At 40.2% G+C, this 26370-nt stretch overlaps 1 protein-coding gene across 2 annotated transcripts in view; it reads left to right on the top strand.

Moving 5' to 3' along the window:
• CXADR (CXADR Ig-like cell adhesion molecule) overlaps positions 1-26370 on the top strand; it is a 52000-nt gene that overhangs the window by 6330 nt on the left and 19300 nt on the right. For both annotated transcript variants that reach the window (XM_024562755.3, XM_024562747.3), the window contains exons 2-4: positions 15491-15657; positions 19530-19734; positions 26048-26203. In XM_024562755.3, the coding sequence (XP_024418523.2) occupies positions 15491-15657; positions 19530-19734; positions 26048-26203 (528 nt within the window). The remainder of the gene's footprint in view (positions 1-15490; positions 15658-19529; positions 19735-26047; positions 26204-26370) is intronic.

Below are 26370 nucleotides of genomic sequence, written 5' to 3'. Positions count from 1 at the left end.
GGACGGAGGTGCCACCTTGCCTTGGTGAAGTGATCCACATGGAAACGATGCAGAATTCCTGCTTTACTTTGTTCTCTTGGGGCTCACTTAGTGGTACTTCTTTGTAATTTGTACAATTTGTTGAAACCATTTCTATCTCCATGTAAAGTAAATCGACAAGGAAGTTGAAAATATTTCTACATTCAGATGCAAAATTGTGACTTAAAGAGACACTGTATCTCCTCTGTGGTCTCCCACTGGCCTCCTCTGAGGCCTTTCTTCCTCACCTCATTGACACACCCCTTCCGGTTTCCAGCAGTTAGCTAGTTAGGGTTTCAGCCTTAAAGGCCTTACTTAACTTGACTCAGCAGTATTTGCAATGTATTTCAATGGTTAGGACGCTCTTGGAAGAAAAGACTATTGCCAGCCCTGTTGACAAGGGGAAGGAGATAGTAACACTCTATTTTTAGGGCAGGTGTGAGAGCAGCGGCAGGGTTCAGTTTGTCCTTTGATAGTTGCTGAGAAAAAGGATTAACGGTCAAATAAACCCATGTTTATACATTCTGAGACAATGCAACTTTCTTTGGAAACTTAAATTACTTTCATTCTTTTGAAGATAACTGTATCAGTTGGAATGGGAATGACTGTTTGCATTTACTTCCAAGAGCTAAAAGTGTGTATAGATTTTGTGAAGAAACAATATAAGGTAGATCACCTTCCCATAAGGTAGATCAGAGATTTTCAACTGTGTGTTACAAGAATTTTTAAAACGTGCAATACCTTACTATTTAGTCAGGGTCACTGACTAAAAGAGGGTCACTGACCTCTTTTAAGTTAGATTTTCAAATTAAAAAATAAAAAAAGACAACAGCCAACACAACAGTAGCTATCTGGCGTAACTGAGTTACACCTTTTTTTAGTCATGTTGACAAAAAATATATTTTTTTGATGTGCTACAGAATGTTTAATTAGTTCATGTATGCCATGTGATGAAAAAGGTTGAAAGTCACGGGTAGATGTATGTTCTTTGGGAGGTTTATAGGTTTGTCCAAAGGAAGGATGAAGTGCTCTCAAGGAATCTCAAGAACATTCAGATGCAGCGAGCCCAATGTGTTCAGCCACATCTTTGTTCAATCATTACAGTGACTCTACCTGACCCTACTTAGTCTCTCTGATCCCCAGTGAACAGTGCTTTGAACTCCTGAATACCAGACAGTTCCCCTGGGTATTTTCTCTAATAGACCAGACAAAAACTTTCGAGTGTTTTGTTTGGGGCAGTTCTACAGCAAGAATTGAGAAGACTTTTTAACCTACTTGGTAGTACAGTGTGAAATCTGATACTTCTGGAATGAACTGGTAACTCTGGGCTAGAAAAGTGATCTTATGGTATTTTTTTTAAGACAATTTCATGTGCATCTCATTTGAATCCACTCTCCTGACAACCTTGGGGTAGGAATAACACTTCATATTAATGTTTTTTATGAAATTTTTTTTTCTGTCCTGCTTTAAGCACATCTGTAGATGCTATGTGAGTGGTGGGGTTCAGATGGAATTGGAGCTCTCGGGCTCCTCCTCAGCCCCCAACAGGTATACCTGGTAGGAACATGGAAGCCAGAGGTGGGAGACCTTCTAGATTTTCAAGAATATATTCTGTTTAACCCAAAATAAACAAAATATTTCCTTATGTGATCCAAGTAAACACTAATGAGATTAATTTTTATACTAAGTCTTAGAGTTCTGGTCAATATTTGACCTGTGGCACATCTCAATTTGCACTAGCCACACTTCAAGTGCTCAGTAGCCGTGGGTGACTAGCACCTACTCTGTGTGGGTCAGCGTGGGTCTAGAACTCGGAGCGTTAGTTCCAGGTACCTTCCAGCATAACTAGTATCAGAACATCCAACGAACTAAAAAAAAACCATGGGTGTGGCGTGCTGTCAGAATAGCTTTGTCAAATGGGGCATGCCTTTGGAAATGCTCTGCTGAGATTTTAACTCAAAAGTGATTATTTGTATTACATGTGGTTCCTGTTGGCAACAAGCTAAATAAAGTCTCTTGTTTCTTACTTAGTTTCTTGTAATTATCAGACCATTTGTAACTTATACACAAAATTATATCAGCTGTCCTTATTCATTAGTTATATGCATTTACATTTTAGGTATAAAGCAGAAAAAACTATGCACAGAAATCACATTTTTTTAACTTGCCTTTGGGTGAATAAATGAATTTATGGAGAAAATAGGGACGGAATGGCCTGTGGTGATGGTTGCTAGGAAAATTTAAATTTACTTTGGGATATTAGAAAAGAATTAATGCAAAATAAAAGAAAGGAATTAATGCAAAGATTGAGGCAATCAAGTTAGACTTGCTTATAACGGGGATGATTTTCTTATTGTAATTCACCCTTTCTTTATTAACTTTGGGATTTTCCATAAAGAGATAACATTATTTACTCATTTTGCCATAATGTGTATTTTTCTGTGATCTCATCTTCACCTAAGTTTTTTTCCTTTTTTTGCACCAAGTACTTAGTCACTCACTGTTCCTGTCTCATGCTAATTAAAGGAAGAGAGCCTGAGCTTTTTATGAGCAAGGAAGAAAAGGCAGATTTCTTCAAATGGAACGATACAGATTATTCTATGAAGGTGGTGAAAATATTCCCCATGGCAACAGATCTGTTTTACCCATAATGCATAGTACCCTATTTGCATTTGCTTTGCCAGAGAATTTTGAAAATAGCATCTGTGTACTAGAGAACATGGGGGAGGGTAATATACTACACAGATTGAAAAAAGGCTGAGACTTAATTTTGATCAGAATTGAAATTTTAATGCTTTCCTGAGATGAGTGAGGGGAGTGGGAAAGGGGTGGACCCCAATCCAATACAACAAATACTTAAAATCTGTCTGCATGTTCACATTCTTAAGTCCTCTTATCTGGCTGTCATTTGTAATTTATATTTTCCCTGGCCCTGATTTACAAATTATATATTAAATATTTCTTATAGAGTACCTCGATCTCTGTGGACGAAGTTTGCAGGTAAATACATAATGTATACATATGGCCAAGGTGTTGAAATAAGTGCTTTGGGAGATCTGAGGCAGACATCATTGCTATACTGTCAGCAAACTTCAATCTGGAGGAAGGAGTCAGCAGAACAGGGTGGGGGTCGGATGGTTGCCGGTGAAAACGGGTTCTTGTGGTGCCACGAGAAATGAATTGTAAAGGGCACATGCATAGTGGAAGTTCAAGCACAGTGGTAAGATTTATTGGAATGAAGGGAAATAATATAACGTCAGGGGTGTAGAGGGTGTGCAGGCTCTAGCAGCAACTGCCCTGGGATTCCTGATAATCCTCAATATATTCTCTTGGTTTTCCAGAAGTAGCAAGCTCTCTTTCAAAGTACCCAGTCTGCTTCCTGGCTTTTTCCCTTGGGCTTGTGCTGGGCCCTCCCCTCAACCAGTCCCTCTCCTAGACCTCTTGGTTTCAGGACCTCATCCAATTGGATCCTAATCCTAGGCTAGACCCTGCTCCTTTATGTCACCATTTTGGCTCCTGCTGCCCTGCCTCAAGGTAGAAGGACTCCCCTGCACCATCTTGGTTTCTACTGTGCATGTGCCCAGCAAAGAAATTCCACCCCACCCCCAGTAACCCCAGTACTGGGCAGCAGTTCTGGGGAGGTTTTTCCTGTCTGCTTTGGGGATTAAGTCCTGGGGGTGGAGAATGTGGCAGCCTCCTGGGGAGCCTGTGAATGCCTCAGCTTCCTAGTGAAACAGGCTTAATGTCCACTTGAGCTCCCTAGTAGATTAGGCTTAGTATCTGATTCAGCTCCCTAGTTTATGAGGCTTGAAAATGTCTGATTCCCTTTGCTTTTTTCCTTTGTTAATAACTAGCTAACTACCTATGCTAACAAGATCAGATGTGTTATGCAGTGTAAAAACACGGTTTTCTGGTTGTTCTCTTGGGGCCCCACTGGCCTCTGCAAACCATTTCCCCCTCCACCTTGTGTACCAACCCTTCTGCCCCCGAGTCTCCTGCTTATACCAGATTTCTGGTTTCTTCACATTGACCAAGAAATGCCTTGCCACTGTGGGGGAGGAGGAAATTTTCCTCTGTCCTCAAGGTTCGTTAGGCTGGTCTCACAATTATGTATCCACCTAAGACAGATTAACAAGAGAAAACCAAATTTAATACATATGTCTACATGGTAGCCGCACATGTGAGAGAGTCAGAGACCCCATACACATGAGAGTCTCAGGGACAGAGAGTTAAAATGATGTATATAGATGGCATTAAAATGATGTAAGGATGGCATAAGGTGCCTTGTGGCTTCAGATGTGCTCTACATTTCTTATTTTAGAAAAAACTTCTTTTCCTTGACCACACATCACAGTTCACTAATTTTCTCCTGTCCTTGACAGCCTCAAAAGTTCCTCAAAAGCAGTAATTAAGCCACTTCTGTCTTTACTCATAAACTTCACCTCTGTAGTCAGATATGTCCCATTGCCCCTTCCCACAAAGCCTTCACTAAGTCAGGTTAGGCCTAGTTACCAATGATGTTGTGATTGACAAACCTAGTAGATACATTTCAGTGTCACTGATTTTTACTTAACAAATTTTGAGTTCTTCCTATGTGGCGTAAGTGTGAGAGAGAAAACATGAAAAGATACCTTCCCGATACTACAGGAGTTTACCCTAGTAGGAGTGACAGGTTTGTAAGGTGACAGTGAATTGTCATACTAGACACTGTTTATTGAAAGGATCACACCAGGTTAGGCTGGAACTATTCTAATGCTTTGCATGCATTTTTTTTTTGTTTAATCCCTACAGTAAAGGAGGTATTATTACTATTAATTCCCACTGTAAAGAAAGCCTTAATACTTAAAAAGGCTAGAACCTTGCCAGGGGCCAAGCAGTTAGCTCAGTTTGAATTGGAACCCAGATCTGACTGTAGGGCCCGCGCCATTAATGGGCAGAACCGCGTCGGCAATCCAGTGTGCCACTGTTTCAGACATGTCTGCCCTTCTGCCCTTGTGAGGTGAGTTCCCTCAGGGAACTGCTGCTACTGCCTTTGAGGGGTGGGGCGAGGGGAGGGGATGAATGTCGGGGGAAGGCTTCTTGTTGGTTGATTTATTAATGGTCTAACTTCAGGACATATTTAGATGGGCAATAGATAATTCAATTCCACACCCTTAATTTATGTTTGCGCCCTAGAGAAGCAACGTGTCCAAAATGATCAAGCCTTTCTTGTGAAACACTTGACAACGATTCCTAGTCTGGCGTCTATATCTGTATTACAAAAAAGTTCACCCAAACTCCTGAGCCATGTGCTACCTAAAACGTTGTCTCCTTAGGCCTTTAGTGAAGGAGATTAGTGTAAATTCCAAACCCACATCCACCATGGTGGTTGGAATGGGATGTAATAACATATGTGTTTTATAGTGATTTTTTAAAAAGATTATACTTACTTTTTTTAGAGAGAGGGAAATGGAGGGAGAAAGAGAAGAAGAGAAATGTTGAAATGAGACAGAATCATCTATGGGGTTTCATCTTGTGTGCACCCTCCTCGTAACTGAACCCGCAACCTGTCCATGTGCCCTGACTGGGGATCGAACTAGTGACCTTTTGCTTTGTGGGATGATGCCCAACTGACCCACATCAGTCAGGGCTCTAGTGATTTTTAAAATGAAATCTCCGTGTCCCTGGGTGTTTACTGCCAGGCTGCTACTTACAGGATCATTCTGGCTTGGGAGCCTGGCTACCTACATTTCTATCTCGCTTCACTTAGTAGCTTGAATACCTTTCAGTGTCTCTGTTCCTTCATTTTATAATAGCGATAACACTAGTACCTTCCTCAGAGTTGTTATGAGAATTGAAAGAATTGATGTGTTTGAAGTATTTTGAAAAGTACCTGGCACATAATAAATACTCAATAGTGACTGAGTATTACTACTAGTTACTATTTATTGTTAAGGTGATGGTTTCCATCTCAGTGTATTTCCTGCTTTTTAAAATTAGTTTTTGTAGGTAGAGAGCTGGGAATTTATATTTTTTAAAAATTCACAGAAAATCAAATAAGGAATTAAATGTGATTTCTCATCATCATTAATTTATTTCTACATGCCTATTAACGTACTGTACAGAGTAGCACACACTGAGGTTAAGTCCTAGGCAGCAAAGAGCCTACCACATTTTGCTGTGTATCATGTGCACTTTGCCCAAGTTTTTGAGGGGAAAATAAGGATGCGCATTGTACATGGGTATAATGATGATACGCCATGGGTACATTAATGGGTATAATAATTCTGTGTATAAAGTGCACAAAAACATGGATGAGCATTATACATGACCAAAAATGGTAATTTATATCTTCCTTAAGTGTTTTCTTTAATACCCCAAGAGTATTAAAGTCTATTTGGAGTAGTTAACTAGTATTAACATACTTAAAGTGTCTTACTTTTTGCTTTCTAGAGACACTCACTACTTAGGTGACTTTTAAATATTGCTCATCTCCAGAGTATTTCCTGGTGGGGATGAAGTTAGCACAGGCTGGAGTTAATACCAGGTGAAGAGAGAAAAGAAACAGTCCCAGCATCATGGTGGTTGCATTTTTGAACAGGGGTGGAAATATGCCAATGATTTGCTTGCTAACACTGACTTCTGCAATATTTATCCAACACACAACAAAATTATACAAGTCCCAGTTAATAAACATACTAGTTTCTGATTTGCCCATTTTATTTCTTAACATTGCTCTAGTGGATCATTTTTTACCATTGTGTTTTTGGTTTTGTTTGTATGTCGACATTTATTTTGCATAAAATGGAATATAATATACAAACTAGTATTTTATTCTAAAGAATACAGAATATGTACATAATTTATAAAACAAACTAATGCATTTCAAACACAAAAATCTGCAAACATGTTATAAATAAAAAATGTAAGTAGAAAATGTTATCTGTACATCATTTAAATATTAACAGTTAAAACTATTTGAATTAATCATGAAAATAAATCACTGCCCTCGAGGAAGACCTCAAAGTTATAAAAAAAAAATGTAGGGTTATTCAAATAGGAGATAGAGAAAAAAATTTTTTACTATTGTGTTTATTTGATATTCTCATGGATCTTTTTTTTTTCCTTTTTATTGGATTTATTGGGCAACACTGGTTGACAGAATTATACAAGTTTCAGGTGCACAGTTCTACAACACATCATCTGTATACTGTATTGTGTGTTCACCGTCCCAAGTCAAGTCTCCTTCCACCACCATTTATCTCCCTATATCCTCCTCCACCTCCTCTGCTCCCCTCCCCCCTGCAATCACCACACGGTTGTCCATGTCCATGAATATTTTCTTTTTTGCTCAATCCCTCCACCCCATCCCAATCCCCCAACTCCCCAACAGCTGTCATCCTATCCTCTGTCTATCTATGAGTCTGTCTCTATTTTGCTTTTTAGTTCATTTTGGTCATTAGATTCCACATATGAGTGAGATCATATGGCACTTGTCTTTCTCTGGCTTATTTCACTTAACATAATGCTCTCACTCTATGCTGTCATGCGAACAGTAAGGTTTCCTTTTTGACGGCCGAGTAGTGTTCCACTGTTTAAATAGAATATTACTTTTTTATCCACTCATCTACTCATGGACATTTGGGCTGCTTCCAAATCTTGGCTACTGTAAATAACGCTGCAAAAACATAAGGATGCATATATTTTTCTGACTTAGTGTTTCAGGTTTTTCAGATAAATTCCCAGCAGTGGAACTGCTGCATTGTAAGGCAGTGCCATTTTTAATTATTTGAGGTAACTCCATACTGCTTTCCACAGTGGCTGTATCCGTCTGCATCCCCATCAGCAGTACATGAGTTTTCCACTTCTCCACATCCTCACCAACACTTGTTTGTTGATTTATTGATGATATCCATTCTGCAGGTATGAGGTGATAGCTCATTATGTTTTTAATTTGCATTTACCTCATTAGTGACATGCACATCTTTTCAAGTCTATTGTCCATGTAGCTGTCCTCTTTGGAGAAGAGTATGTTCAGGTTCTTTGTCCAATTTTTAGTTCAATTGTTTGGTTTTTTAGTGTTGAGTTTTATAAGTTCCTTATAAATTTTGGATATTAATCCTTTATCAGATATATCAGCAAATGTGTTCTTCCATCTAGTGGGTTGTCTTTTCATTTTGTTGGTGGTTTCCTTTGATGTGCAAACACTCTTTAGTTTGATGTAGTCCCATTTGTTTGGTTTTTATTTGTTTGTTCGTTTTCCTTATCCAAGGAGATATATCAGAAAAAAATATTGTTATGAGAAATGTATGCGATTTTACTGCCTATGTTTTCTTCTAGGGTTTTTATGGTTTCAAGTTTTACTTTAAGTCTTTAATGCATTTTGAGTTTATTTTCTTTAAGATTTTATTTATTTTTTAGAGATAGGGGAAGGAAGGGAGAAAGAGGGAAATATCATTGTGTGGTTGCCTCATATGCACCCCCTACGGGGGGCCTGGCCTGCAACCCAGATATGTGCCCTGACTGGGAATCAAACTGGCGACCCTTTGGTTCTCAGGCTGGCACTCAATCCACTGAGCAACACCAGCCAGTGTTTTTATGTAAGTTTCCTATATTCTATGATCCGAACTCAACAATCCAAATGAATGTGTCCTATTTAACATAGTAAATCCTTATGACATTCTTTGACATTTCTCAAAATTCTCAATATCAAATCAATTTTTTATCACAACTGATTGACAGTAAGGTCATAATATACAACTTTCCAAGAAACCAAAGAAATATACAGGACTTTAGGTGTTAATTTATTATTTTTATTTATAATTTTTCTTTTCTTTCTTTCTGTTAATATCTTTGGAATGACTCCAGATATTTTGAGAAACCACACATCAGTTTTTAACAGTTTTCTGCTTTGTGTTGCTCTAGAGGCAGCTGAAAGATAGACACCTTTTCTTCATCCATAGTTTGTGGTTTAGAATACTGACACATGAACACTTTTCTTAGTGTCATATTTCTCTCATGTTAACATAATCGTATATGAAATTGCAATAAAATGTTGGCAAATTCTTAACCAAATCTGCTAACATTTCTTGTAATATGGATATTCAAATAATAAGGAATTGTCTGTTCTCATTAGCACCTGACAGGCTTGCTCACCTCCCTCTGAGCTGTGTCTCCAGTTTGGGCTTCATTGTTCCACCTCTTTGCTTCCCTGGACACAAGGTCTTCCCCTGGCGCCCCTCCCTGTGCTGTCCTTACAAGGTCTGTGGTCTTCTTTCCCATCACTACTCCTCTTTCTAGAGCTCCTTCACCTTCCTTCTGCTCGATTGCCCGCCCTCCCTCTGCTTGCAGTTTAGCGGTTAACCACAGATCAGAAAGGCTCACTAAACAAGGCTTAGGAACCTCCCCTCCAGAGATAATGCCCCGAAAATCTGTTGAGTGATCTCTGTGCTTCAGGGCAGGGGCCTGTAAACAGCTGTCTACCAAAGAGCGTTGTGTAATAGGCGAAAGCAGTTACCACTGACTGTCTGTGGGGATCAGGGAAACCCTTGGAGAGGAGGTGAAAGGTTGGCAGCCTGTAGATAATGGCCAGAGATGATCTTAGGTGGAGGAAGTGGACATTTCAGACCTGGAAAGCATGCACAAGCACAGGTGCTCCACAAACAGGGACCTCACATCTTTCCCCTGAGTGCTTTCTCTGATTGCTTTGATTTCCTTATGTGATTGTCCCCAGGCCTCCAGAACACTTTCCCCTATGCAGTTCCATCTTTAAGAGTTAACAGTCTTACTTTATTTTCACCTGCTTTTAGCCACATTAGAACTTAATTTTTCTCCAGTGTTTTCAAGTGGATCATCTTTCATCTCTGGTAGATTCTCTTTCCCTTCTTTGGTATGAAGCTACTTGTGCCTGTGATACTTTTACTTTTTATCTGTTAGCTGAGTAGCTGAATTCTTGCTTTGCTAAAAAGGAAGCCAGTGGCAATCAGCAATTATGGTCTTTGGCTTCAAAATCAAATGTGAAATACTCAGTGTGGATACAGGGTAGGAAAGACCTCACCTGTCGCCGCTTGCGTTCTACACACGGATGTGATTTTAAAATCCCCGTGCACATGTCGTCGCTGGTCAGACTTCATGTTTTTCTGTCTTGCTGATGTAGGTAAATACACAGAAAACATATTTCAAAGCATTCCTTTTATTTGTTTACTAAAATAACAGAAAACCTTCCTTCATTCAGTAAGTGTGTTGAATGCAAACTGGTTGTTTTTCTAATCTAAAATATTTAATACAGTTAAGTCTCTTTCCCATCATAGCTTTTGTGATTCTCCTCTCTTTTTCTCTAAGGCTTTCCTCACCCAAAACATTATTAAGAGTTCTCACATGTTGAATTCTCTCCTTTTTTGAACCAATCGCAAAGTTTCATGAGCACTTTCTATGATTTTAAGATTGCCATAAGTGGGGGTGGGGAGCTGAAGAGCATCCCAGCTAACATGTAGCTTAGACTTGAAAATATGATTAAAGAAATCAATGCAGGTTATCTGTTTCAAGCATTGCCTTCTTTCTCCAGTTGTAGTTAGTGCTTTCCATGGTCTCCAGTTCTCCATTCTCGGGGTAGAAACATATCTGAGGCCTTAGCAGTAGATGGACGACATAAAGGATTAAAAAAGCGCATTGATGAACTTGGCATTTTGGTGCTCAGGTAGAAGTCAGACTGGGAGGAAAAGAAACGCGGCGGACCCAAACGATTTGGAGTTGGGAGATGTTACGTAACCCAGCGCTGAGTACTTAAGTGCACCCTGCGCATACTTGTTGATAATGTGCTACATATTTTGTCATACTCTGAATACAAACTTGAATAAAGTTATAAAGAGATTTGTTATTTGATTAATTTTCAGACTCTGTTTGATTCTGCCATTTAAATTACCATGTTGTTTGCTTCATAAATAGATTAGGAAAGAATTCCGAGACACTTCAAGGAGACCAAGTATTTGCCTTTTGAATATAGTCAGTAATATTGTAATAACTGTGTATGGTGCGAGGTGGCTACTTGAAATATCGGGGCAGTCACTGTAAAGTATGTGCTGGTTTAACCACTGAAACTAACACAAAATAATATAGAATGTCAACTGTAATTGAAAAGTATTCATAAAATTTTTAAAAAGTGCTTTTTGGCTTCTACAGTGTAATGTTGCATACATCAACACTTGAAAAACTGCCTCTGTGCAAAGAGGCCCCTTCTTTGTTGCTAGGAAACCCTATAACTATTTTGTATAACCTTGAGATTTTAATTCATTTCCAGTGTAATACAATGAAGAGCAGTTGAATGTTTTAAACACTTTTTGGAAAAGACATACTGAAAGCCATTTACAAGTCTGTTTAAATTTTCTTTAGTAATATACACATTAAGAACATCTCAGTATAAAGCAAGAATGGGCAACCACCTTTCTTAAAAGTCTCAGTTCTCAAAAAGGTATCTGCTGTTAACAGTTTGGTATATGTCTTTCCAGATTACTTTTATATATATGTAACTTTTCTAAGGTACTTTTTTAAACATAAAGTAATTTTTATCTATCGACTAAGAACGAAGGATACTATTATGTAAACTAAGTTGTATTTTATTAGAATGTCTTTGTAGGTAGAACTATTGAGAGCAGGGTTAGAGTTTGAATTTAGACACATTTAGATGTCTTTTGTCATTAAAGTTTTTAATTTGATTTTTCCAAAATAAAAACCCTAAAGCACAGAGTAATCAGAAAGTTTTAATTGTTTTTTTTAATAGCAAATTTTCATTCTCATCCTTACTCCCATATTTTGGGGCTATGCCTTTGTACATTTTAGAATGGAGTTTTCATTCGGGAGTGTACTCAATTGTTTTTATCTTACCTAATACATAAAGTATTACTACTGAGATCAATTAAATACAGATGACAAATCATAGTAGCTATAGAAAGGAGCTCTTTCTTTAAGTAGCAAGAGTAATCTAAAGCTGACAAATTAATGCTCTTTCAGCATTTCTGAAATTGATCAAATTTATAATCTAGCCACCAATTCTTTTCTACTAATGTGCAAGGAACTACAAGAGGACATAAAGGCACCCACAATTTCTCCTAACCCTAATGGAGCTAATAATGATTCAATGGTAAATCAACATTTAGGAAAAACAAAAAAACAAGGTAGCCTGGCTGGTGTGGTTCAGTGGGTTGAGCACCGGCCTGTGAACCAAAGGGTCGCTGGTTCGATTCCCAGTCAGGGCATATGCCTGGGTTGCAGGCCAGGTCTCTAGTAGGGGGTGCATGAGAGGCAACCACACATTGGTGATTCTTTCCCTCTCTTTTACCCTCCCTTCCCCTCTCTAAGAATAAATAAATAAAATCTTTTTAAAAATTTAAAAAACAAGGTAGACAGTATGGGCAGAAGGTAAGCTCATCAACATCTAGAAGCTGTGACAAAACCATGGAGCCTACCTTAGTCAACTTCACGATAAAGTTTATAAAAGAAAAGTCTCCAGAATAGTATATACTAAGGTAAAAAGGGTGATACAGATAGCAGAAAATAAAGTACATACTGGGAGCATTTGCAGAAAAACAAAAATCATTGTAGGCTGGAGAAGTAGAAGAATGAGGTGAAGTTGGTAAATGAGGTAGGAATGGAACTGAGTTTATTAAAAATGATATAGTGTATGTATTCACAGGATTGAATATTCATTCAGGAGAGATACTTGAGATCACACACATAAACATCAAATCACAGAACTTTAGGTAGAAAGAAATATGGATATGAAATGCAGATTGCAGTAGAATGGACTTTTTTGGGCAATATGAAGTAGTCCATTTGGGTTGAGTTAGTGAATTTGGATGGTGTTTCATCAATCTTTGCTGTGTAACAAACCAACCCAAACTACAGAGACTTAAAATAAAAATACATGTTAGTTCCTGATTCTGTGGGTTGCTGGTTTAGTCCAGACTTAGAGGGGAAGCTCTAGGCTCACTCGTGGCCTGTAGCCAGCGGGCTGGACTGTTGGGGGGGTCTAGGGAGGCTGCATATTGGGCAGTTCCAGCTGTTGGTCAAACACGTCGGTTCTCTTCCATGTGATTTGTTCATTCGGTGGCAGGGGTTTGAAAGGGCCAGAGCCGGAGCAGCAAGGCCTCGTGAGGCCGAGCCTCAAATCAGCAGCACTCATGCTGTATTCTATTGGTCAACGTTATGCCAGCCTCTGATTTAAGGTAACAGAGCGTCTGTGGCCATTTTAATCTGCTGTTTAAGGAGTGCACTAAAATGTGATTAAAAGCTTAGGATGGTGCTTGAATATAAATCGTCTTGGCTGTAACTTGGATTCGCTTTCATTTTCTGTCTTTTGGCTTCAACTTTATTAACTTTTTTTTTAAATCCTCACCCAAGGATATGCTTATTGCTTTTAGGGAAAGAGAGAAAGGAAGAGAAACATCAATGTGAGAGAGAAACATTGATCAGTTACCTCCCGCACGTAGCCTGACCAAGGACTGAACCCACAACCTTTGGGGGTATGGGACGGTACTTCCACCAACTGAACTTCCCTGGTCAGGGCTGTTAACATTTTATTTCCAGTGATAGTCAGTGTGCTAAGGGAAAGGACCATGGGGTGGCTAATAACTTAATTCTTCATTTTGGTTTATTCTCGCAGAATTTATTATGGAGAACTAGGATTCGGATTTCCTTACTTTAAATGTTTCTCTATTGCTTTTATTTTTATGGTGGGAGCAGAGGCAAAGAAGGGAGAGAACCAGAATCTGTGTACCATCATCTAGGTGCTTCCGGCCTCTTCCTGGTCCTTGTCCAACCCTGGAAGTTAGTGTTGCTGGAATCTGCTGTTTAGTTGAAACTTTGGTTCTGCACACATTAGATATTTGAGTTACACATCAGAAAATGTCATCTAAAAGTGCTATGCAAACTTTTAGAGTGCAAATACTAAAAAAAATTAAGTTTTGTGTGATAGTTCATTTATAGACTAAATCTTCATTTTATACCAAGTTAGCTTGTTGAAACTCCAATCTTCTCTTAGGACATAAGTTGTGAACAGACCTATGTTTATGTGTAAAATGATATGAACAAAATTGCTTTTTTTGAAAAACAAGATGTGAATTGATTAAACTTGGTATTTTTACTCTTACATAGATCAAGAAATGGTACCATTTTGCTCACAGGTTATTTTTACCTTTTAGGCATGTAGATTTGTTATAAACCATTAGCAACCAGGAGACTTATTATTTTAAATTTTTCCTTTTTTACTAAATGTTAGAGTGACATTGGTTAATACAATTATATAGGTTTCAGGGGTACAGTTCTATAGTACATCATCTCTATATTGTGTTGTGTGCTCATCCCCCCAAGTCAAGAAGAAGGAGACTTGTTTTAGTTCTTATAATGTTTCAGTGGGACTAAGCCATCCCTTTGTGACAAACTCAATCAGAAGAGTATCCTGGAATTTTTCTTTGGGGCCCAGGACATCTTATTTTGCCTTTTGCATATTTTTCAAGTATTGCTATTTAGCATTAATTTTCTTTTAAATGTGATCTAGATAGAAATGGTATACAGATTTCAGAATGTTGGAATTTTCAGATGGATTTTTTAAAAAATAGAATAAACATGACTGACTTTTTCAGAAGGATAATGGAAAGGGATGAAGAAAATGTCTTAATGTTGATATCCACTATTTGGTAAATTTAAACTATATAAATTGACAAGTTTACCCTTTTTTGAATTGCCATCAAAATTTATTGCTTAGAACTATATAACAACTTTTCCCCAGTTCTATCGAAGCGCAACTGACATACAGCATTGTACAAGTTGAAGATGTTCAGCCAGATTTGACTTTGTGTATATTGTGACATAATCACCACAATGAGTGTGGTTAACATCCATCAGCTTATGTGGACACACACACACAAAGAAAAGAAAAAGGTTTTGTTTTCTTGTGATGAGAACTCTTCAGATCTACTCTCTTAGCTTAGAAATACTTTAAAGTACTTAATAAAAGTTACAGAATCAAATTTAATAGACATTTAGAATTGAAGAAGTCTTGGCAGCGAGACGTGTCACAATTCATCAGCACGCGTCCCAGTGGCCAGGAGTGCCCGCTGTGTGTGTGGCGCCGAGGCAAGCATGAATGATGTGGCCTTGCTTCGATTGGTGCGGCACAAGTGGCCTTTCGGAGCCTCTGGCTTAATTCAGTTTGAAATATCTGCCTGGATATAAAGCACCCTCTATACATGGAAACGTATATTCCCATAAAGTTGGCAAGTTCACAGTGCTCTTCAAGGAAATTTTATTGAATAACATAGACATTGTCATTCTAATTTTATAAAGGCACAAACTAAAAACTGGGCACCATTGAGTTTGAACTCTTTTACCCCGGTCCCAAGTCGCATCCTGTTTCCACCACATCCTGTGTTCCTTCTGAACAGGCTGGGTGCGCTGAGCGAGCAGACATTTAGTCCATGTGCGTATTTTTGTTCCCTAGATGTGACCAGCAGTTTGAGTATCACCAGTCCTGAACACATGATTGAAAAGGCCAAAGGGGAAACTGCCTATTTGCCATGCAAGTTCACACAGAGTCCAGAAGACCAGGGGCCATTGGACATTGAGTGGCTGCTATCACCAGCTGATAATCAGAAGGTGGATCAAGTGGTAAGTTTGCTGAGTGCTCGCTTACTCAGCAGATGTTTCTGGAACTTGTCTTCAGTGCCCATCACTGTGCTGATCACATAGGTGTGCGGGGCATGACTTGTGAACCTTCTGAACATCTGGATTGTGAAGTGTAGGTGAGTCAGAAAGTTGTGGAGCAAACATGATAGTGTGGCACAAATATACATAATACGTGTTAAGGGACATAATATGTGAGTAAGCTAGACTTTTGAAAAGGTGATAGAATTTTTAACTAACCCAAGGATTCTGATACAAGTGAAAGAGTCATCAAGTATAACGGCACACAACAGTTACACTGTTGCAAAGTCTGTTCTCTGTATTATTTCAAGGTAAACATCCTGTATAATGAATTTCTTTAAAAGCAAAGTGTTCCTAGCAAAATAGCAATGGATAAAATATTTAATACTAACTTCAAAAATTAAATATCAAAATACTGTTTCAGAAAATTTTTAAATTACAAAGTAATAAGAGCCTAATGTAGAAAACTTGGAACGTCAAAAGTAGCACAAAGGAGGAAAATTGCCCAATAATCTCATCTCTCTCTCTCTCTCTATATATATATGTATATCACACTTTGCCTTTTAATTGTACCATAATATTTTACTTAATTTAGAATGTTGCACATTAGCTTCATCTGACACATTTAATTAAAAATAAAGTCAATGTTAATAAATTATATTAAATCAGGGAGAGAAAAATAAGTCCACATATTAGAGGAATATGGTAATTCAGTTGAATCGCGAACAGCCAAGGTTTGAACTGCGCAGGTCCACTTATATGTGGATTTTTTTTCAATAAATGCTCTAAATGGATTTTTTCTTCTTTATGATTTTCTTAATAACACTTTCTTTTCTGTAGCTTACTTATTGTAAGAATACATATAGCATACAAAATATGTGTTAATTGACTGTTTCTGTTATAGGTAAGGCTTCCCAGTCAGCAGTAGGCTATTAGCAGTTAAGTTTGGGGGCAGTCAAAAGTTATGTGGAAATTTTCGACTGGGGCTGGGTGTTGGTACCCCTAATGCCCATGTTGTTTGAGAATCAACTGTGTGTGTGTGTGTATACATATGTATGTGTACATATATGTATCTATGTGTGTACGTATATGTATATTAGAAGAGAAATTTTATGTTTACTTATGGTCCATATAAAAGAAGGGGTTATTCAGCCGTTCAATGGCTGAACAGTGCGGTTAAATAATTACTATTTTGGCATGTTTTCAGGCAGTTTGCCCATGATGTAATTGTAACGGACATAATTGAGGTGCTTTCCCAAGTAAAGAATGACTAGGGCCACACACTCCAAGGGCTTATAGCTTTGCCCTGATTATGCTCATGGAAATTCCTTCTGTCTCCCTAAGCAAAATAAGTGGAAATTGACTCACTCTGTCTGCTCAGCCCAGATACCCTGTCCCCTCCTTCCTTGCCTTGTTCTTCCCACCCCACCCCTTCCAGGCCAGGCCAGCACCCAGACCACAGGCTTCTGTCTCAGGTCCTGCGTACCCTCATGCCTATGGGCAGCGCAGGGCCCATATCCCTTTCAAGTCCAGGACTCCACTCACGTCAAGATGAATGGATAGAGAGGGCAGGTGTTAAATGGCTTAAGAATTCTGAGTGAAGCCATAACGAGGTGCTTCTAGAGACCAAGAAGCCCAGTGTGTGTCTGTAGTCTTCTGTATCCATTCATGGGAGGAGGCCCGAGGTCTTCTGTTGAATGGGAGACACAGCCTTGTTTCCCACAGGACTTACGGGTTAAAAAGCTAGCCACACGGTGTAAAACACAGTAAAATCAGGCCAGAAGAAAGCTAGCAGGTTTAGGGAGAGACTGGCGCAGAAGAGAATGCTTCCATAGACTTAGATACATTACTTGTTAGCTGAGCCCTTATTTTAATGTATTTGTGCTAGCAGGCAGCATGGTGGGGGACTGGGCTGGAGCAATTTCCATCCCTCCTCCCTGTGTGATCTCTGTAGTCAGCAGATAGTTACCATGTACTATGTCCTTACTGCTCTGTGTCCTTACTCCATGTGCTCTGTGGCGTTTCATATACTCAAATTATGTATATTGAAGCCTTACAGCAGCACTCGAAGATGAGAATTATTGTTTTATACACCAAGAGGAGAAAACAGAGCTCTAGAGATTTGAAGGAACACTCGCAGAGTCACACAACTGGCAACATCACAGCTGTTGTTCCAACCCAGGTTTCTCCGACCCTCCCCCTCCCTCGCCCCGCACCTTATTATCCTTTGCACCATCCTGTGCTGCCTTCCATGTTTCAGAGCCTCTGTTTCCTCAAACGGGATCAAAGACACCTACCTCTTAAGACTGTAGTGAGATCTCACTGAAATGCCGTCTGCGTAAGTATCTTGTAAGCCTATGAGTCATGTAGGAATGTTAATGAAGCCAGTATACTGTGCCAACTCAAAGGGATGTGGTTTGCATCTTAGCTGTGTGACTCTGCACAAGAGTTGATCTGTGAGAGCCACTGCTTTCCTGGAGCTAAAGGAAAAAATGTGTAGTACCACCACCCTGCAGGGTTGGGAAGAGGAATCAAATGCCTGGTAAACAGTACTTCCACATTTCTTAACTTCCACTTATAACATTGCTTTTGTGGGAAAATACCAAGACAGTTTACAAAATGAACTTAACAGTGGGGACACATCTCTTATTTGTCAGGCCGCCTTCTAAACACTATTAAGTGTGCGTGTAGCAACTTGAGGGACTGAAAGTACAATAGATTGGACTTTCTCAGGAGTCCACAGTTAAATACCGAGGAAGACGGGGCAGCCTCCTTTGAGGGGTTCTGGGTGTTGCTGTTGACACGTGGGTGTGGCGAGAAATGCAGCAAACTGAAGTCATGGCTGTTTACAACTGTTTACTTAGCAAACTGCTATTGAGTGCTTCCTAGAAGCAGACACTTAGTGTTTACAGAAGTAAAAGATCTGTAGTGAATTAAGAGTCGGGGTCAGCATGGTAGAGAGGCGAGAGTACAGAAGAGAGCCCACGTCCCTGCCCTCAAGAAATTCCCACAGAGGACATGTATTTTGACCGTACTGTTGTTCATAATTAACATCTGGGAGAAAGAAGATTATTTGCAGACTGTGGACTGTAGTCTGTTTTCTGATTATTATTTGACTGGCACCACTGGTCTTTGGCCCTTGGGTCACAGCTGACCAGAAAGAAGGATTTTGTCAGTATCCACAAAAGCCCGTCACTGGCTCAGGAGGCTCAGTGGAACTGGGAAAGGGCCTTTGCTGTTACTCACATGAGACTCATTGAAAGGTCCTGTTAACCAGGGCACCCATCTTAAGAGGCTTATTTTAGGATTTTTATCTACTAAGATCTAGAACCCTAAAGTATTAACTATTAACTCTCCAACTTAGTGTTCAGACAAAAAATGTCTTTTTTGACTTCATGTTAGATTTCACAGGTAAATTATCGTAAGCCCTTTTTGGGGGAATGGTGGTGGTGTATACTTAATTTTATACACTTGATTGACATACATACTGACTGCAGCCTCTGAGGCAGCTGAGAAATAGATTGTACAGGAATTCACAAATCTATGTTCTTGTCCAGTTGCGCTGACTCAACTCTAATTCAGGGCTACATTGCTTTATCACGTTGGGCCTTGGTTTCAGTCAAATGAGAGTGCGACCATACTCAAGGGGCACATTGATCTCTTAACGTTTCCCTAATCTTGCTTTGGATAATTGCAGGTTTCCTCATGATATGTGTTCTCATTCGGTTTTGGGGGTTTTTTTGGCTCCCATAGTTGCACAGTGTATCCAGAGCACCTTTAGTGAGACAGGTTTTGCTTTGTTGTTATTTTCATGTCTTATTTTGATTTTCTTTTAGATCATCATATATTCTGGTGACAAAATTTATGACGACTACTATCCAGATCTGAAAGGACGAGTACATTTTACAAGTAGTGATGTCAAATCTGGGGATGCATCAATAAATGTAACCAATTTACAGTTGTCAGATATTGGCACATATCAGTGCAAAGTGAAAAAAGCCCCTGGTGTTGGAAATAAGAAGATTCAGCTGGCAGTTCTTGGTAAGTTATTTTCATTAATGTTACTTATTAACAGGGTGAGTGGTCATGGTAGAATAGCAGCAGCATTTATGTGAGACAAAGCTTCGTTTTTTAGAGTAATAATTTTAAACATTTGAAGTAATTCTATATTTTAAATAACATAAAACATAAAGCCAGCAGACTTTCTTTGGATAGGAAAAATAAGTGAGCAGCTTATTTGTGAAGTGGATAAAAGAGTTTGAAAGTAAATGAAGAGGCTCTGTGATACAGGAGAAGAGCCTCAAGCTGGGAGTGAGGGGATCTAGGTTTTGTTTCTCGTTTTGTTTTTTGTGTTGTCCTCAGATTTGTCCTGAGAATTAAAGAGCGTCTTCATTTCCTGGGCTTCAGCCTACCTTTGTGAAACATTGCAAGATGTAATTACCATTAAATCTGTACTTGATCTCATTTAGTTCAAAATTGTTACGTGTACCAAAAACTTTCTCAAATTGCATTACCCAAAGAATAGAGGAGGTCTCTGTGATGACTAACTGGAGTACTGTAATGGACGGGGTGGAGTATGGTAGAAGGAATATTGAATTGGGACAAGACCATTGTACATCAGAGTCATTTATCCTCCATGAGCATCACACTTTTTCATCCTGAAAGTAAGGGGATTTGCCACGTGGTCACTCAGGTGGATATCCTGTAGCTCTCTCTAGGAGAAAAGTGTAAAGTTTCTGTGAACTCTCTAAGACTGGAAAGTTTATTACCCTTGTGTGGAATTAAGTAATCAAGACTGGCATCCCCCACATCAACTTCTCCCTCATTCCTTCTGTTATAGAGAAGTAATTAGGGGGTTGAGCATATTGGGTTCCAGACTCATTGGGAACATCTGTCTTTTCTAAAGAATGTCTGTCAGAGCAGGAGCAAGAGTACAGATTTCTGCACGCTCCAGGGGCGGTGTCAGGGGTTGTCTTGGTTGGAAAGGTGGTCTTCCGCTGGCAGCATCACTAGTGGGCACACAAGGGGGTGCTGGTAAAGATACTTCTGTGGTATGAAAGCAAGTGAACCTGAACAAGGAACCAGGAAAAGGAATATTGTTTAATATTAAAGATTCTAGCTTTCTGTGTGTACACTCAGTAAGCATGGAGTTACCTTTCTTTTTTATAAATGTGAAGGCAGGTGAAAGTTTAAGTAGTTGTCTGAACTCATGTCTCAGACCCAGGCATACCTGGGATTAGGCCCTGACTACCATATTTTTCAGACTATAAGGTGCACTTCCCTCCCAAATTTGGGGGGGGTGCATCTTATGGTCCAAATGTAGCTTACATTTACATTGGTGAAATATTATGTTATTTATGTATTAAATATTTTACCACATTTTTTGCTTCAAAATATTTTTCCTATTTTCTTCCTCTAAAATCTAGGTGCATCTTGTGGTCTGAAAAATACAGATTATATCTTCTTTTAACACTACTCTCCTGAAAGCACTGAGTTAAGATATCTATGGAATTTTAACTGGTTCATGATGTACCAGAGTATACCAGTTTATCAGAATATCAGAATTTTTTATTGTGAAATCCCTGTTTGATGGGGCAGGGATACTGGGAGGGATATGATTGGCACATATTCCCAGAAGCAGTGTGAACAAGCTCTGTGTGTGTGTGTGTGTGTGAGAGAGAGAGAGAGAGAGAGAGAGAGAGAGAGAGAGAGAGAGAAAGAGATTGACTCTGTAAGACTAGGTTCAGGGTTGAGTTCACAGGTTTCCATGGAAGGGATCATTATAGCACAAGGCTGCACGTGACCCAGAAGGAACCAGGTTGGACAGTAGTATGGCCAAGCACACTGGTGGCAGCAGCCGTGACTGTCGGGCAGGAGGAATGGCTCTTTCACATTAAACATCGCAACCCCAACATTTAATTCCTCAGAATGGATCAGTGGAAGCACCGACTCAGTAACATCTTTTGTTAACTCTGTGGAGAATCACCATGGTCAAGTAAACCCTGATGCCAAACCAGAGGGGAGCAGAGAAGGGTTAAATGCGGGTAAGAAGAGAAAGCAGGAAGTTACTGCTAGGAGCAGTGAAGATGACTAATACTCAAGAGTTAGAACAGACTTGCTTATAGCACTCTCTTCCCTGTTTTCAGATGAGTCATGGTATAGGAGAAACCACTAGAATTTTCGCTTGAAAAGTCACACTTGGACGGAAGCTCGTCTCTTAGCTTTTCCTGAAAATTCTGCTTAGGCAATCTGTGGGGGAAGACAAAATGAAGTGCCTTTTAGGAACCAGACCGAGTGGTAGTCCGGTGGAGCTCTTGCTTGGCTCCCTGTTAGAGGCTCTGCATGAACTTTGATACGTTTGTGGGAAATCTGGAGGAGATGCCACCACACTGTTTGCAGAGTAATGAGGCACTGAGCCCTGTGCGCTGTTGTGGACATGAACTGGGGGTGACTGTTAGCTGCCTGGGAGTGAGGTGCGACCTGTCGTCACAGCATGCTCCACTCCAGAGCCATCCCTGCCTCCTCTGTCAGGTGCACTAGACATGCATGTGGATGCAGCTCGATAAAGAAGCTGAATGGGGGTGATGGTAACAAAGGGAATCAATAGAGAACCCACAGTAGTAGCCAGTACTGCGGCCCCACCAGAGCCTTTCCCCACATCTCGGAAAGGGCCTGTTCCTGAGACCTTTCGGTATAAACAGGCTGGGTTGTTTAAGGAGGAGAGCATTCCTAGCGAGTGGTTTCCTGGATGTGGACAGTTAATTCAGACGGCACCCACACCGCAGGCCCCTGGGGCACCGGCACATGTGGGGGCTCAGTCAGCACTGGCACTCGGAAGCCAATAGTGTAGGGCAGGACTTTTTATTCTGAAATAATTTGAGTTTTATAGGGAGTTCCAAAACTAGAGAGTTCCTGAGAGTGTACCCATCATCTAAATTCTTCTAATAGTAACATTTTACAAAAGTATAATACAATGATCAAAAACCGAAGAAATTAATTTTGGGACAATAGTATTAACTACAGTATAGACCTAGTTTGAATTTCACAGTCTTCTACTCACGTCCTTTTGTGCTAGGGTCAAGTCTACTATCCACGTTGCATTTACGTCTCCTTAGCCTCCTCCACTCATGTCAAGGGACGCATGATGTCACATCTCATCAATCATGCTCACTTGGTTTACGTTTTATCTGATGGGCTTACACTGACAGCTTACACTTTTTCCTTCTGTAATTAAAAAAACTATCACAGGGAACCACTCTGAGAATATACAGATATCTCGTTTCTCCTCAAACTTTGCCCATTGATTTTTAGCATCCATGCATGGACTTTGCCTGGAGCCGGGCGTTTTAAACCAAGCAAAGTCAGCATCCTTAGACAAGTGACAGGATGATGAAAGTAGGTTTACAGTCCGAATGGAAAGTAATACAATAAGTAATACAAGAATAAATGCTGTATTTTGCGTACTCACAACTATAAACCTACTTTGCCCCACCCTGTGCATCCTGTTCCATATGGGGACTAGGTGTGTTTTCTGTAGACTGAGGTAGGCCACTAACCAGGAGGGATGATGGTGAGATATATATATATATATATATATGAAGCACAGCATTACTACATGGGTGGGCCATTGGCCAGGTACAAGCTGATGGTCAGGTACCCTTGCATGAGAAGAACTATTATCTAAGGTAGTGATCATGGAGACAAATGTTCTGAGGACGATGGCCAGGTACCCTGGAACACCAGACCAAAGAAACATTAGGGGATAAAACTTTATCTGCGTCCCTTTGTGGTTTTCTTTCTTTTAATCCAGCCCAGCGCCATGGATAAAGAGTGATTCTTCCCTGTAGCATAATGGTTGGGGTTGGAAAGCAGGGGGCTACTGCAGGCATCACTCAGAAACCGTTGTTGGTAAAGTCTTGTTCTATTTGTGGGTGGAGTACGTTGTGATCTCAGACTCAGTGGGGCCTTGGGTTTCCCAAGCCGTCACTTCAGGTAACTGCTCATTGTTGGATGTGTTTGGTGTATGGGGAAGGGTCACCTTTAATAGAAGAGATGAGGGTTAGGGTTAATATGCTATATCACCAGTACATACTTGATGTACAAAGCAATGCTTTCATGTCCCAGTGCTAGTTTATGTAATAAAGGATTTATTGATAGTTTGTAGAAGTGACGAACAAAGTTCATTTTGTTGAAGAGTCACAAGATGAAATAATGTGCAAAACCAATTTAAATGTCCAGTTCATGTAGTCTCCAGGGCAACTGATCAATCTAAAAAAGAGACAGATTTGCTTAGGAAATCAGCAATGCAGTTAAATGCATTTGTTGATCCTTAGGAAAAAGTACAAGTAGTAACAGATGAAGGGGAGAAATACCATCAGATTGAAGAGTTGTCAAGAAGCGGGTGAAGAGATGAGATCATGATTGACATCCGTGGTTAAAGATGCCCCGCTGGATATGATAACTCCTGTTGGCCAGATTTGGGAAACAGTTTCTGTTAGAGCTAACCATACACATGCCATAAATGATCCAGCAATTACTGAGAAAAGGAAGACATTCCAGTAATTACATGAGTGTTCAAGCAGTGTTGTTCATAATTGCATGAAACTACAAAACACATTCACATTTATTCCTAGTAGTGAAAGAGTAAAAGACCATCCAGGACTGAAAAGAATGAAAAGCAGTTCAGACTAAAACAGGGGGAGGAAAAAACCAAACAGTCCTGCCATTTATCAGGCAGTGAGGACAGATACAGACACAGACACAGAAACAGATACAGATACAGACACGGATACAGACACGGACACGGATACAGACACAGACATGGATACAGACACAGACATGGATACAGACACGGACACAGACATGATACACGGATACAGATATAGACAAAGACACAGACACGGATACAGTCAGCGGCGGAGTTTAGAGGGGACACAGTTTCCCCCGAGGTTGTGGAGCTGCAGTAAACTACAGACCACTGCTGTCTCCCCGGTGTCACCCCAGACCCACCTTGCACTGCGCATCCCACACTGAGGAGGATACCCAATTGCTCAGTGGCCTTCGTCACCAGTTCTCCTAATCCAGCCTCAGAAACAGCTTCGGATTCAGAACCAGTGTCTGCTTCTTTTAGAGTCACCTGGAATCCTTCAGAACCTTCCTTTCTTGCTCCAGTGACATTCACAGCTCCTAATAGTCCTTCCTCGCTGGTCAGTCAGTCTGGTTTTGACAGACTACACTCCTGCTCCTGGTCCGTTCATGAAATAGGCTTGAACAGTAGCCCAGAGGCTGGAACCAGTGTTCACCGACAGATGAGTGGATAGCTCTGTTTATGTTATAGTCCATGGAATACAACTCAGCAGTGAAAGAGAATGGACTTTTGAAAGAAACAACATGAATCAATTTCTAAAGCCTTACAGTGAATAAAGGAAGCAAAACAAAAGTAATACTGTATTACTCCACTTCCTTGACGCCAGAAGCAGCAGAACTAATCTGTGGTGATGAGAATCCCGCGGGTGGCTCCTGGGCCAGGGTTGTGACTGAGATAACTGCACCCAGCAGGAGGGTGGCTTACGAGAGGATTGGGGTGGTGCTTAACGGGGGGAGGGTATACTCGCATGCACACACACGCATTTGTCAAACATGATCAACGTACACTATTACAATGTGTTAATTTTATTGTATGTATGTTATGCTTTAATAAAGTTCAGTAAGAGTATGAAATGCCAAGGTGTTAATCCAGTGTTGGGATGAATTTCAAGTAATGGGGTCAGCAGTTTCTCTAAACAGTGACCCAGAGAGACCTGGAATATAGCCTCAGATTTACCTTTTAGTAACAGTGCTCTCTGGATGGTTTGGGGTTAATGTAATTGTGGAGTATTAATTGGGCCTTAATTTCACCAAGTGAATTGTCCCTGCTAGCAGCATTATTTAGTATAAATCCCCTGATGGGCACGGTAATGGCACCAGAGGGACGTGACGTGGCACATACATACTCCCGTGTCAGGCACGGAGCAGAGGGATCGGTTAGGAATGGAGCGGGGAGCTTCCTGGAGTCGGAAGAGGCTTGCTTTCCGGCGTGCCCCATGGAATCAAGGCAGAAAGAGCCGCGCCTGAGACCCTGCCATTCCTCTCCGTGCAGGGGCTGCTTGCCTGAGCCCCGTCTTGCCCGCTTCGTGTTGGGTAAAGCTGAGAACGTGTTGTTGACACCCTGTTGTAGTCTCTCAGTCTTGTCGGCCCTGAGCCGGGGACACGGGATGACGAGTCAGGGGTTGTGCAGCATGCTCCATGTTTAAGTAATCCTTGTAAACAAATTCCATTCTTTTGTGTAAAGTTATCATTTCTTTTCTTTTCTCAGTTAAGCCTTCGGGTACAAGATGTTACATTGATGGATCAGAAGAAATTGGAAATGACTTTAAACTGAAATGTGAACCAAAGGAAGGTTCACTTCCGTTACTATATGAATGGCAAAAATTGTCCAACTCACAGAAACTGCCCCCAGCATTGGTAACAGGTACCGCCTACGAGACAGTTCGTACAATGTGTCATTGATTTGTACTTAAATTTAACGGGGGGGCGGGGGGGGAGGTGAATATATATATTTTAATCCCCAAATACTTTCCCCTTTTATATAGACCAATCAGGGTTCCGTGGAAATTATTCAGTGTTTTAGAATGACAA

The sequence above is a fragment of the Desmodus rotundus genome, chromosome 2 (assembly GCF_022682495.2).
Source record: "Desmodus rotundus isolate HL8 chromosome 2, HLdesRot8A.1, whole genome shotgun sequence".
Lineage (NCBI taxonomy): Eukaryota > Metazoa > Chordata > Mammalia > Chiroptera > Phyllostomidae > Desmodus > Desmodus rotundus.
The sequence above is the reverse complement of the archived record's forward strand: the minus strand, read 5'-3'. Positions and strand labels throughout refer to the sequence as shown.